This window comes from Stegodyphus dumicola, chromosome 12, assembly GCF_044657685.1.
Source record: "Stegodyphus dumicola isolate Sdum_Otavi_A_Nest chromosome 12, ASM4465768v1".
Lineage (NCBI taxonomy): Eukaryota > Metazoa > Arthropoda > Arachnida > Araneae > Eresidae > Stegodyphus > Stegodyphus dumicola.
Window position 1 is genome coordinate 63,434,939 of NC_140779.1, and position 15,588 is coordinate 63,450,526.

Below are 15,588 nucleotides of genomic sequence, written 5' to 3' on the forward strand. Positions count from 1 at the left end.
CCTTTCTGAACTAGTTACCTAACCGAAATATTTTGCCCGTCTAAAATATTCCAGAGATTTACATTTTATCGTTATATCGTTCAATATTCCAAAAACTTTAAGATTTCACCCGTCAGTCGATATTTCCATCAATTTTCGTATGACTGCCATAATTTTTTCACTTACTTAAAATGATGACAAAGTAGACCCTCTCAGTCCCATAATGAAAAAGAAAGTTATCTTTCCTTTTTTTTGTGATAGAAGGGAGTGGAAAGCATCTTTTAGAGGGAAGAAACCGTATTAAACAATTTTGGAAATAATCAAGATCTCTCATCAATCAAAATATCAAAGCAATTTAAAGAATTCTCAAAATAGATTTTTCAAAAGATGCCTTGCTATACCTTATGTCTCTCCCCTACTCAACCCTCTTGTCAAGAGTTCTTTTCCTTTCCTGAGCCGCCACCGAGCATGCGTCGTCTCCGTGGAAGATGAGGTCTCTCAGCATCCATCGAGCAGACGATCCCACACGTGTCTGCCGGCGTTCCGTGATCGTCTGACGAACGATGCGTGCCGCGCTGCCGTTGGTAGTGTTTTGTTTGTTCTTAGGAGCGGCGGGAGGAGCAAGACAAGACAACAAAAGGAAGAAAACTCACTTAAGAACTACCAGTACTACGACGACTGCCCCCAAGACAGATGACTTGAGTGAAATCTCGGGGGCAACTAACAGGTTGCCCTCCCCCGGTCTTCGGAAACCAGGTAAGAGCATGCAAATTATGTGAACTTTGGGTAAAGAAACTAATATTCCTAAATAATATTATATTTTTGTAATAAATTTGGTAAAACGAGAGAAGAAGAAGAGATGTATATTTTTATTTGTTTAATAGTGTAAATTAAGAGACATGAATTATACGAAAATATTTTAGGAAAGTGAGTTTAGTTCATTTTTTTCAAAATTATTAATGAAAACAGTGCTATTTGGACAAAATCGAAACCAGATTACTTGGCAAAATTTATTGAATTTGCCGCAAAATGTCTAGTTTTGCTTTTAGTTTCTATTTAGCAACTGAAAGAGGTATTGTAGTTTTTGAAGAATATCAGTGCCTCTCTTTGATGATTGAAATGATTACACAGTAAACCCTTAGTGAGCGCGGATCTGTGGAATGCTGTTTTATGCATACGCTTTATGTGAAATGATTCCATTTAATTTGCCCAAAGCTAGAATTCCATCCATGCGCGGTACGTTGCAGAGCGTTGGTATCGTGTTTTTGGATCTGAATGGTAGAGGCTTTATTCTGACTACCTAATGCTACTTTCTTTATCCAACCAGCGTTATCAAGAGGTTTGTAAAAATTTTCAAATCTTATTATGTCACACGTGTTTACACACTTCTACAAATAAAACACTAGACGCAGGAAATCGAGAAATGCTTAGCATTTTAGCAACAGTTCAATATAACCTACTGCACAGAAATGATTAAACACGCAAGTGGACAAATGAATTCATAGACATGGAATGCTTTCTAAAATCAGCTCTCACTTGACTTGAAAACAGTTTTAAAGGATTTACATCGATTGAAAATGAAACCAAAGAAGTCATACCATCTGCAAAAGCAACTGGAGACAAAGGATTGTCAGATATGGAAAACGGATAAGTCAAAACATTAATCATTGAGCATGAACGAATGATGAATTGGATGATATAACATCAGCTGACAGTGATAATGAAGAAGAAAATAAAGCGACCTTTAAACTGGCAAAAAGTTAAGCGAATTGCTAAAAAAGGCTCCATTTGAAACGAATATTGATTCAAATCAAAAAAGTAAACTTAAAACTTACTTTAAAGGAAGTATTGGAAAATTATGCGCTTCTTGGAGCGAAGCATTCGCGCTAAGTCTGTCTTGAAGCTATTACGCTGGGCCGTATTATTACGTGCCTTTTAATATTGGCCGGCTAATTAAGGGCCAGCTACATTAGATACTTGTGTTTAGTTTCGGTTATGTCTCCTTTAGTTAGTTACAGTTCAGGTTTTTATAATTCCGAGTTGAAGCTCGTGTAGCGGCTTTGTTGTAAGCCCGAGAAAGGAGCCGACTGTTGTTCTATTTTGAGTGAAATAAAGGGTAATTTAACCCTTTTTGAATCTACATAGTTAGTTATTTGAACTCAGCGCTAAGTCGCTATACATAGTTTACTAGGTTCTTCAACGTTCAACGTTCTTCAACGCAAAAGGAGTGAGGAACCCTACATACTAATGTAATCGCTGGGTTCGACAAGTGTTTTCTCTTTTTACATCCAGTGGGCACGACAAATTATTAAATCGGAGAGATGTTGCCATTATACGCGGTATAAAATGAGTAACTTTTCTTTTTAAATCAAGCTCTGTACTATTTAACAACTGTTTTTTTGAATTTAAATTTAAGAAATTTCAAACTAGCATATGTCATTTTTAGAAATACACTATTTTATAAACAATATATATAATTATAAATTTTTAAAATGCATTTTTCAGAATAATTCAGTATGAAACTGTTATTTTTTTAAACATTTTCGTTGTTAAATTAATTAAGAAAAAATTTCCGTGCGCCCCCCCCCCGCCTTCTAATAATGCTGTTTTAGAGAATAACATTTTTTACACTATTTTAGTAATAAGTTCACCACAAATTTTATTTTTTGTAATTTTCACGCGGCTTATGTGCTTTATTTCATTAATACAAAAGAAATGCTCTGATGATTGTAAATATAATTTTACCCTAAGAAAATATAAAGTTGCTGCAAAATTTATAGAGAAAATATAATTAATTTTTCTTATTGCTTATCAGTCTAAAACCGTGATCCATTTAAAATAAGTTGATGCTTCTTAGTGCTTATATTCACCCCCTTGGAACGTTATTTCTCTTTAATTTATCCTTATTGTTATTTTTTGCAAGTCTTTTTAAATGTATGTATTCTAGGAGTTACACGAAGACTGAAAGTTTATTTTGATATGAGTTGCTTTTGAGTGTTGTACATAAATGCTACATTATATGAATCATTCTTTAATTAAAGTTAATTTCACTTCCAGATGTACATGAGGCATCTATACAAATAAGAGTTATTTTGAAACTGCAATTTTTATTTTACTTTAAGCGATGTAGCTATTGGTAGCATAAAACTATTGTGAATTTTTTCGCTATGTTACGTTGGATGTTACAATGACTAAGATGTTGACTCCGTTTATATGTGTGTCTGTACTCCGTCTATATGTGTGTGCATCTGTATTCGAGTAAGGTTTTGTTCTTGTGTATCTTCCTGGCTTTCCATGGATGTAATATCTATCTACTCCAGCTGGTGCACCCAAGGAAACTTTCCCTGTGATGAGATGGCTAAGAAAAGCAAATATCCGGCCAATGGATTAAAAAGTTTTTTTTTTCAATCCTCGAATAAAATGGTGTCTCGTAAATGTGGAAAATTTCAGTTAATCATCTGTCAGTTATTATACGTATAATGTATTAAAACCTGTTTAAGAAGCCATCCTTGGGGCTGTAGAGACATTCAGTTAATTGGAAAAGCCGGAGAGATGAAAAATTAGCAACCGCTTTCGCCGGGAATCGAACCACGGACCTCTGAAATACCGGCTCAGTGTGCAGACCACTACACCACGAAGGATCGCCAAGGAGGTGGGGGAAATACCTTATATACTCCACCTTTTAAAATGCGACTGGAGTTTTTAGGGGATCCAACTGCCAAATCCTGGGTGGGGAGAAATCATCGTCCGCCACCCTTTTAGTTCGGGCGCCACTGTAGAGATATTAGGTATTTTTTGGAAAAGCCGAAGGGATGAAAAATGAGCAAACGCCTTCGCCGGGAATCGAACAACGGACCTCTGGAATACCGCCCAGCGTGCCGAACCACTACACTACGAAAGCACGTTAGGAAAGCGGGAGAAATTAAGAAAAAATAACCTACTATTTGGATTAGCTGTAATCTGAAATTGTAAGAGCAGGATATATTCTGCACAAATGAGTAAAAAGTTTAAATAAATTCAACAAAATTGTGAATAATAATCGTTCTCATTTGTGACTGAAAAATCTACTTTAAAGCATTTATATGAAGGAAAAATGCGCGATAACAAATACCGTATTACATCGAAAAATATACTTTGAAATTATGATTTATTGACTATCTATTTGAAAATTCCTTTTTGAATTTGATGCAAACAGTTGTGATCTTCTGATGTTGTTTCGCTGACTGATAATATATACCTTGTAAAAATAACTAGATTTTCCAAACGATCCTTTTCAGTTGATGCTTTCTGAGGAATTTCCGCGTGATCATTTTCGAAAATTCCATTGTTATTAAATACTCCAGCAAGACTCTAAATTTTTTTTTTCCAAATCATTTAAAAGTCAGGTAAGACTTCAAAGTCATTTCTTCCCTTACTTGAGGGCGCAGCGATGAATGCAGCTGCTTTAAAATAGGAAAATTATGTATACCTTCTTCCCTACGAAAATGGATAGTTGACATCTGTTTATCTGGCTCATCAGCGCCGAACGGCTAAAGCCACCGAACACTGATAATTCTGTCCGGGGTTCAAACCTTTGCAAAAGGGATGGCTACATAGGCGTTTTCGTGTTTTTCCTTATGTGTAACGTCTATACGAGCCAGCTTTTCTTAAAAAGTCCTCCACGAGGCATCCCTTCCTTTTCATGTGCTACCAAATAGCGGAGCATGTAATAAATAACAGAAACAACATTTGTTTGCTTCTTGATTGACAGACGCTAATTGATTTGACGGATTTCTAGGGAGTAGGAATGTAGCTACAGTCTGGAGAAAAAGTTTAGAAAAAATAATAAATAAAAAATAAAAACAAATCTAAAACGTTTGAGATCTTAACATCGCACCAGAAGATTTGATGAGATTGTTATGCTCTTGCTGACATCGCAGTTTATCTGTATGAGTTTGAGCTATCTCTTGATGAACCAGCGCTTTTCGTTTTAGCTTTATTATTTTAGCTCTCAAGATATTTAAAAATGATATCTTTAGAATTTCAGTTACAGTGTTTATTGTTACCATACATTTGTTTTTTATATTCGCTATGTTGTTTTTTAAATTAATACTTGGCGATAACATTTGGTGGCAACATTCTTTTCATTTATTTCCTTTAAAAAGTGATTTGAGCAAAACATGATCCATCTCACAAATGGGAATTAAAATGAATCACTCATCTGGTGCTAAAAAACATACTTTCCTTCTGGTAAATTTATGGTTTTGGTTTGGTTTATTTAACTATGGCAAAGCACACTAGGGCTATCTGCCTATGGGGAGGGATGCCTTCGTGGAGGACTAAGGAAAACTGGCTCGTATACACGTTACACATGGGGAAAACTACGAAAACACCCATGCAGCCAGCCCGTTCGCGGGATTTAATAATAGAAGTCAGCATCTGAAAAGTAATTTTATGACCTGCGTACAGAATAGAAACGAAGTAGGAATTTGTGATGATTATTATAGGATGAAAAATATCCGACTTCATAAGTGGAGTGACCTACTATTCTGGATATCCGCCAGTGAAGTCTAACTGTAGAGACCAATCCAGATATTAGAAATTTCGATTTCGTTTTTTAAACTTCGTTTAGTTTACATGCTATAAGTATGCAAGAAACACCAGTTTCAGGTTTTAATCATACATTTTACGTTGTAATTACACAAGTTTATGTTAGCTACCAGGTTTATGCTGAAATCTGAAAAATCAAGCTACAAGGTTTTGCTATAAGAAACGTGTTTTTCAAATGTTTTGCCCTATTGTGTAGAGTGATTAGGTTATTTCGAAGCAGGAGAATGGAAAATGAGCAATGCCCTCGCCGGGACTCCAACCTCGGACCTCTCGAGTCCTGTACCCACCACAATAGATAACATCTTAAAAATAGGCACCTGTACAAGTATGTATATCGCAATGTATATCATGTAATTTAATCCCTTTTACTTGAGCTAATTTAACACTGAAAGGTTAGGAGTATTGTTGATGCCGCCGCCGGTGGCAGTCCTTTAGTGCTCACTGGAGTCGCAATTTCCATCATGACTCGAGGAATGATGCCAGAATGTTGTTAGTTTTCTAGTTAGTGTGTGTGGCTAATACCTGCTTAGTTAGGGTAAATATTAGGTGGCCCCCTAACTTCTACATGACATGACATATTTATCATCTACATGACCTGATAAATACTGTTTCTGCACGATAGATGATATCTTTTATTTTCTTCCACATGGCCGGCCAAAGAGTCCAGGTTTATAATGTTCCTTAATAAAGGTAACAGGCAAATAATTTCTGATACGCAGTTTTCAGACTATTGCCATATGAAAAGATATTAAACTTTAAACCTTTCTTTCAAAATATAATTCTACACTGGTTTCCAAAAATTAAGGAAAAATCACAAAAATAGCGATAACTCGTCCAAAAATAAACCAATCTGTATAGAATTTGAATATGTTTTCAAATGAGAGTTGTTAACTAAAACTGCAGCATGCAAATTAATTGCTCTGCAATGAGAATGCGTCATCTATGAGGAGCATAAAATTGTATGTTTCAGAGCAAGCCTGCAAATTTCTCTCTGGAATATTCAGATAAGAAATTTGGATTATCCAATTCCTAACAATGACCTCCAAGCATCATTTGCCCGAAAAACTGCGGTGGAGAGTTATTGGGAGACTAGAAGCATGGCAAAGCCAGACAGAAGTGGTCAGATGGCCAAGTGCTAGTCCTTTTGGGGTTCATAGAATTAGGCAACGATTTATAATCATAGATTCGTCTGATATTTCTTGTTATGCACACGAAGGAATAGAACCGCATCTCCGATTCAGCTCATATCCTCTCTTGCTGCAGCCACCAGAAGGTTAGTATCAACGTCAACTGTGTGTATAAAGCTTCACGAAGGAGGTCTGTACGTGAGGCGACTACCCATTTACGTGCCGCTCACGTCACGTCGTTCAAGGGACTTTAGAAATGGCCATGTCAACATATCCACTAGATGGCTGATAAGCGGAGGGTTGTTCTCCTTATGAATGAATCCAGGCTTAGCATCCAAAGCGGTAGTGGGCGTTATTTGATTTGGAGAGGACATGGAACCCGTTGTTATCCATCAAACAGTCGTGGAAAAGATGCATACTGCGGGGGCAGTACTGTGTTTGGGGTGGGGTGGTATCTTTTTGGGAGGATGCACAGGCCTATATGTCTTTCCACGTATCATCGTGAATGCTCAGGACTATAGAAATGACATGCTTGACGCTTATGTGTGCCCTTATGCCGGGACACTAGGTAATGATTTCCTGTTACAAAATGACGAACGCTAGACCGCACTGGACTTGCTTGCAACGTGGATGATTATATTCGGCAGCAAAAAAAAAAAAAAAAAAAAAAAAAAAAAAAAAAAAATTCAGCGCACGGAGTAGCCAGCTCAATAACCGGAAGTCAACTTTATCAGTCATGTTTGAGATGTTTTAGGAAGACTTATATCTGCTCTCAATCCTCCACGTAAGACTCTTGACACGCTTGCAAGAGCTTTGCAGGAGCAATGGCTCTAACTTCCTACGGAACTGATAAACCTTATAATTGACAGAGTCACACATCTATGTATGTGCTGTATTGCTTCTAGGGGATATCAAACTCTATAATTGAAGGTAATGTTCCTATACCAAAGTGAGTCAGCTGATTTTCCACTTTATACATAAGCTAATTTCTATGACTTCAAAATTGTTTGGTAATTTCTCTACAAGTAATTTTATACCTTACTATATGTTGTATGCTATTGTTTAATTTCATTAAATTCTACATGTAACGTTTTGAGTAATTGTCATTTTTGTGATTTTTACTTAATTAATGATAACCAGTGTACTTGCTTAAATGTTGAACGTTCTGAGAGTAATAAAAGAACTTAATAGCTTATATCTGTGATTTATTTTTTAAAAAAATGTAATTAACATAATTAACGGAATGTTTATATCGTGTATATAATTTATAATGCATTAAAATAATAATTTTTATAAACTCATGTACCATTATTGTAAAAAATAAAACTTTTTTCCTATCGTTTTATATTATGTACCGCGATATTTCCCCCCACTTTAAAACGTTTGTAATTATTTGCGTTTTATGCGAATTGAGATTTCCATTCAAAGTATTAAGTCTTAAACGATAACTTCTAAAAAACTACTATGCCTTGAGAAAATATATAAAATAGTATTGATTAAACAATGAAATTTTTTTCAAGTTGAGAAAACGTATCCTGTTCTATGTTAACATATACAATCTTCCTCTATTAATGCAAACAATTATACAATCAAATAGTTAAAGAAAATTCTTGCAGAGGTAAGTTTTTGATTCGGTTCTAAATACTGTTCTTTGGAACTTTTACAGCTTAAAGTCAATTGATTCTTTGTAGCATTTTTGGCATTCAAGAGTTACTTCTATTTTATCTTCAGTGTCAAACAAAAACTTTCTTTGAGATGAAGAGTTAGTTTTGAGAAGAGAAGAGGTTCAGGAAGATAAATATAGAAAATAACAATCATAAGAATTCTATCCTATCTAAATATAACAAGAGAATTGAGTAGATATATTTGCTTTTGAGTTAATAACTTGTATTCGCTCTTAGCGATCTAAAATCGCATTGTATCGCATCATAAAAGTTTGCAATGATGGCTTTCAAAAGAATAATACAAGATGCAGAATTAAAAGTTATCTGCTTAATTCTGAGTATGGGAAAACTGTATGCTCTGCAGTATGAATAATTGTGCTTCAAAATGCAGGTGTGTGTATGTGTCTGTGCATGTGTAAAATGGAAAGTATATAAGTGAAATTTCTAACTTAATTTGCAAACGTCCATTGGTTCACTATATTTTAATAATGCTATTTCCCCTTTTCATCCAAAACCGGTAACTGCTTATTATAAATCTCTCTAATCTACATAATTTCAAAACTATTTTTTTCACGTGAGACTTAAATAACATTAACAGCACTTATGTAAATATTTTGTCAAGATCAGTTTCATATTTGCATCAGAAATTTAAAATTACCTTTCATGCACCGTCACTCTATAAATCATATTCTCTGGCGCGTCAAAACTTTTGTATTATTACCCACAAACACAAACATAAATATACAGTGAAGTGCCATTAAATTAGGGATAGACATGGCTACTCAAATGTTGCAGCGCTGCTCCGCATTTATGCTCACTTGAGGGCGTTGTGTTAACTGCATATATAGCTAGTACTATGGTTATTGTTAATTATTTGAATTGTCAGTATAGGTAAAAATTATAATTATACACCTTCGATTGCTGACAGATAGTACGCGCTCAACGCATGGTTCCGAAATCATCAGAGGGCTAGGATTTTCAAGGTCGACAATGTCAAGAGTATGCTAAGAATACACGGATAGAGGGAAAAAAAGCTAGTGATCGGGCAAATTGCAAAGGACAATTAGCCTCGAACGAACGTAGTGTGACACGGCTCACCCGTATTGTACATAGCCAGGGAAAGCAAAGTTAGCTCAAATTACCACCCAGCTGAATCAGGATGTTAGTCGTATAGTAAGTAAACAGACCGTGTAACGCTCGCTTCACCCCCACAGACTTCGGGATCTTTAGACCCACAAGAGTACCACTGCTGAATGCATGCCATCGAGCTGTACATCGGGCCTGAGCATAAGACTACAGAGAATGGACTCTAGAGGATTTGAAACGAGTAGCATGGAGTGATGAATCTCAATTCCAAGTAATTAACACAAACGGAAGCCTTAGAATATGGCGTCAGGCTCATAAAGCCATGGATCTTGCATGCCAGGTTAGAACTGTACAAGGCTATTGCGATCTAACCATGATCTGGGGTGTTTTCACAGTATTTGGGATCTTTGGTGCTTGTACCAAGCTTCCTCAATATTATTCGGTACATAGAGTTGCTGAGCTATCCTCTCCTTCCGTTCCTGTCCTTCACATAAAAATGTGAATTTATTCCAATAAGATAACTACTTCTCACAGGTCTCGGTTGGCTATTGCCTGTTTGTATGAGCATTCCTCTGACTCTGTCATGAATTGGTTACTTAGAAGCCCTGGCTTAAATCCTACTAAGCAGCTTTCGGATGTTTTGGAGAAAGATGTTAAACCACATCACATAACACTAGCGACCCTTCCTTATTTATGGACAGTTCTATCCAATGTTTGGAAATCAATCCTCGTGGAATGTTTCCACAATCCTACGAACTCTATGTCTCGTCGTGTGGCAGCCATTGTCAAGGCCAGAGGAGGCCCAACTCATTATTCGGTTGCTGTCCCTAATTCAGTGGCACTTCAGTGTATATGTATGCATAAATAAGCTTTATTTATTCTTCCAGTTAAAAATTCCTATTCATCATTGTGTTTATGGGTTGTTTTCAAATTCATATTTGATTGACAGGAAGAAGCTTATGCGTTGTTTCAGTGTTATTTTCATTAATCATAAAAGTTATTTGTTATTTTCATTAATCGTAAAAATCACCATTTCCTTCCAATTAATAATCATGTACTGATAAATATATTTTCTTTCTACTGGTTTTTGGAATCTTAGGGGACTTTGAATGCTTAACATTTAGGATACTCTAAAGATTATACTTTGATTGGTATTCGAATCAGGGTCTATCCTCTGCATGGATAAATACTCTACCACTGAGCAACCAATATCGACAATCAGTTTGGGTTAACTTCTGAATAAACAGAGAGCTGGTATATCTTTTAAAATTTAATCTTGAGTTACCTAGTTATGGGGATGTAACTTTGTTTAGCTTTGGGAGCCAAAAAATTTTGAACTTGAGAGTTATAGGCGAGCAAATGGTAATTTATTGGCTACACTTTATGCATTTCTGTTTGCTCGAGTGTGTGTATATGTGTTTTGTGGGACGCTTCCTTATGAAGTTTAACGTCAGTGGATAAGTTCTTCGACATTTTCTGGAGACTCTAATTATGTTTGATAGCCATAGTAGAGACTTTATTGTATGTAGCAGGGGAATTACCAAGGATGGGAGATTCTCTCCCAATACGATATGTCAGAATTAGACACAAGAAGAAGTCACTTCATAGTTCTGTTGAATGTTGAACAGTTAAAATATTGAACAATAAGTAGTCACAATAAGTGTACGCGATAAGCGGGAGATGGTTTCGAACTAAAGTTTAGTTGCCTCAAAATCTCCAAACAAATGTTAATATAAATAGAAAAGATTGAAATAATATCAGCATGACTTTTTTGAAATTAATTGTTTTGGGGTTTTATATAATTTATTTCATTGCATTTGCCAATGGTGTTAGACGGAGACCATAAGGAATGAAGCTATACGGAATTATTGCATTAATTCATTGCAGGCTGTCGTGCTGTAAGTGGTTAACAAGTATGGTTAGCAGCTGGAAAAGCCATTGTTTGAATCCCAGCAAAGACGTCGTTATTGTTCAAATTTCCGGCGCCAAAATGTTTAATGTTTTCTAGAAATGAATTTGTGCATGAAAATTTCTCGGATGTAAGATTATCGATTATTCCTTAATATTGCATTTATAAATAAAATCAAGGAATAATAAATAAAAAACAATTAATTATTTCATTCTGCTTTAGATTTTTATTTTCTTCTTACACCAATTTTATAAAATTTTTTGGGTACAATTCGGTTTCGGGGACCGTAAAAAATTGCAGCGAAAATGCATGCGCAAAAGCGCCAAATCTAGCAAACTCGCCCATTAAACAGCATGCCAAATCTCGCGAACGCGCTGATTTCAAATTGCGTAAGTTTTACATAGTTTTATATTTGTAAGTCGCCATTGAAATACTAGTTTAATTTTTTTAATTCTCTTTTTGATAAAGCTATGGATTTTACAATTTGGGAATTGCCGAGTGAAGAAAAGTCTGCAATAGAATTTTTTTAAAAAGAAAGGCATCATTCATGATAGAAAATTATGTTTGAACAATCATGAGATGAAATTATGCTTTATCGATAACTCGGTAGCAAAATGGCGGTGCAGGAAAGAAACCTGTAATGAGAAGAAAGGTTTGAGAATTCAAAATTGGTTTGAAGGATCGAAAATCCCCTTCCTTACAGCCGTTAGGTTCATCTATTTTTGGTGTCAGGAAATGACATCTGTTGAATTTTGTGAACTTACGCTCTAGATGAACCACAGTACACTTGTAGACTGGAACAGTTACATGCGTGAGGTGTGTGCCTCAGCTTTAATTGCTCGGCTTAAGTCTAAAATTGGCGGATGTGGCAAAATTATTGAAGTAGACAGAAGCCTTTTCAGTAAAAGAAAGAACAATGTTGGACGTGTTCTTCCACCACAATGGGTTTTCGGCATATTATGCAGAGAATCAAATGAATGTTTCTTAGTCGCTGTTCCAGATCGATCGGCGAAACCTTATTGAACATCATAAAGGATAATATCGCAGAAGGAAGCGTTATTTATACTGACTGCTGGAAATCATAGAAGTCAGATGAACTGCAGGATGCCGGTTTTGAACACTTTACTGTCAACCACAACTACAATTTTGTGGACCCGGAAAGTGGGTGTCATAAACAAACAGTGGAACGGCTGTGGAGCAGTGCTAAATGGCGTAATAAACGCCATCGGGGCACTGCTCGACAGCATTTTGATTCTTACTTGTCCGAGTTTATGTACAGACGTTCGCACAAAAAAACTGAAAATTTTCTGCTATATTGGAAAACATAAAAAATTTTATGCCACCCGTTTAATTGCAAGTATATTTAGCCTTTATAATTTTTGCCTATTTCTTGCCGTATCAGAGCTTTTAACCGCCTGGTCAATAAGTGTTTGCACGTCTTTCTGTTTAAATTCTTGCTCTCTTTGTTGCACAAAGAATAATTTATCTAATGGCGTAATTAACTTCCGTCCTAAAAATAACTCTGCTGGGGTTTTCCCCGTAGTATCGTGATTTGCCGTTCTTAAAGCATAAGCTAACTCATTTATGTAGCCATCCCAGCGCTTGTGATGTGTGCTAACATAATTTCGAATTATTTTTACAATGTTTTTATTAACTCTTTCTGATATGTTTGCCTGTGGTCTATACGGAACCATTTTGATATGGCGTATGCCAAGTCCAGTGCATATGTTTTCAAATATTTAGCTAACGAATTGTTTACCGTTATCGCTAATGACTTTTATCGGTGCACCGTATTTTAAAATGTATCTGTGTAAGAATGCATCTGCGACTGTTTTGGCTGACGCGCGTTTAAGTGGAACAATTTCTGTCCATTTTGAAAAATGATCTACAATTACTAAAAGAAAACGATTTTTATTTAACTCGCTCTGGGGGAAGGGACCAAGGAGATCTATGCCTAAAATTTCATTCGGAAATGTAGCGCGAATGCTATTTAAGTACCCGGCCGGGCTGTAATTACGAGTAATATCATTTATTAACTGACATTGATTTGCAGGACCTGATATACGCAGTTACTATTTTGTATAATTGCGGGAAATATACCGCCTCGCGTACCCTTTTTAAAGTCTTTCTGACCCTTAAATTTCTGACCCCGACGCTGTTTTCGCGTCGTGTAATTCCTTCAAAATGCTTAATCGAAGCGAGGCTGGGATGACTGGTCTATATTCGAAATTTTCGTTTGTTGCTTTCGTATAAAACAATAAATTATTTATTATTTCATAGTTTTCTGCTGTACTTCTTATTGCATCGATATCTGTGTGTTCAAAGCTTTCGGGGTCTTTCAAATACGCATAGATACTTCCAAATTCAGGATCAGCTTTCAATTCAGCAATAATTGTTTCTCTAGAATCTAAAATTTTTGAAGTCAACACAGCGCATTTAAGTTCATTGCCTTCATCGTCCAGTTTTATACGAGAAAGTGCGTCAGCTACATTGTTTTCCTTACCCGGTTTATATTTGATTATGAGATTATATTCTTGGAGTTTTAAAGTCCATCTTATTAACCTGGGCGTTAGGTTTTTCCCCGAGTAAAGTCTACCAACAGCCGCATGATCCGAAAAGACTGTTACTGGCGCTTTGCCGAAATAAACTCGAAATTTGTGTACAGCCATTAATACGGCTAATGTTTCTCTCTCTCTGTAGCTGTATAATTCCTTTGTGTATGATTCAACGTTTTACTAAAAAATGCCAAAGGATGGCCATTTTGCATAAGAACCGCACCCACAGCATAGTCCGACGCATCTGCTGCAATTTCCAGGTTTTCGTCCCCATCCGGGAATTTCAAAACAGGGGCATTGATGAGCGCTTCTTTTAACCTTTCAAATGCGGTATTTGCTTCCGATGTCCACGTGAATTTACTTTTCTTTCTTTTAATTACTAACAGGGGTTCAACAATATTAGCAAAATCTTTTATGAATGACCGATAGTAAGAACATAACCCAAGGAAAGAAGAAAGTTTCTTGGCGGTGTTGAGAGGTGGGAAATTCTTGATTGCTTTTATTTTTGAATCTTGAGTTTCTATACCCTTTCGCGAAATTTTATAACCCAGATATTTAAGTTCTTTAGTTGCGAACTTGCATTTTGAGGCGTTTATTGTAAGACCGGCCTCTTTTAATAATTTAAAAACTTCTTCTAGATCTTTAATATTGTTGCGTGCGTACGGGTTCGTTATGAAATGAATGCACAAGTCCGATGAAAAAAATGAACAAAAATTTATTATTATCACAACAAAAATGCTTAAATTTTCTCAAATTATCACGCAGTATTACAATATCTCACAGTAGTTTTCTTTTAACTACTCAAATGTCCAATAGAACGTAATTCAAAACAGCTAAAGAACGCTAATCCACGAATTCGCTACAATCAACAACAGTAGTTTTTTTTAAACAACAACAAACTAAGCAACTACTACAAACTGAGATGTTTTCCTCCTTTTATAAGATTTTAAAATCACGCGCTAGAATTTTCCAGTACTTTCTCGAAATCAAAAAGAGATATTTATTTATTTAATGCACGCGCTCTTGTATTTTCAATTTTCCGGCTTAGCTTTCTTTTAATATTCGTCACGCGCTGCACTGCGCGAGAAATAAAACCAATTAATTTATAATTGAACTAATATTAGCTTTTTAAATACCAAATTCGTAACACTGCCCCCTTCCCAAGGACTGCACGTCCCGGGCAGTACAATCCCTGGACAGGAAGCTAAATTTACAACTGTGGCATAAATGCAACTGAGGCATAAACATTACATTACAATATCAAACAATATAAACAATAAATGCAATAACTAACTTGAACAAATCAAATGCTATCAAATACTAAATACAAAACAAATACTAAATGCAAATCAAATACTAAATACAAATCAAATCAAATACACATTTATAAACAAAAAGGACCATGGTCTTATACTATTTACAATTATTTACATTATGTACTATGGCCATAGTAATGTGCTAACCTGTCGTAATGAACGACTTTAGGTTTAGAGTTCGAAGACTTACGAATCCGAACCACGACGTCATTCAGCCTGTTTGGGACTGTGTACGGGCCATCCCAAGGTGACTGTAATTTCGGACAAAGTCCTTTCCGTCGAGTCGGATTCCACAGCCACACCTTGTCTCCTTCGTGGAATTGATGTTCAGTAGCTCTTGTGTCGTATCGGGTCTTCATCTTC

At 35.9% G+C, this 15,588-nt stretch overlaps 1 protein-coding gene across 2 annotated transcripts in view; it reads left to right on the forward strand.

Annotated features, from left to right (window-relative positions):
- Positions 1-479: 479 nt before the first annotated feature.
- LOC118200031 (locomotion-related protein Hikaru genki-like) overlaps positions 480-15,588 on the forward strand; it is a 292,672-nt gene continuing 277,563 nt past the window's right edge. Inside the window, exon 1 of one of the 2 annotated variants that reach the window (XM_085806489.1) lies at positions 480-735. In XM_085806489.1, the coding sequence (XP_085662615.1) occupies positions 543-735 (193 nt within the window). In that variant the 5' untranslated portion in view covers positions 480-542. The remainder of the gene's footprint in view (positions 736-15,588) is intronic. The other variant, XM_085806488.1, reaches the window with a different exon arrangement.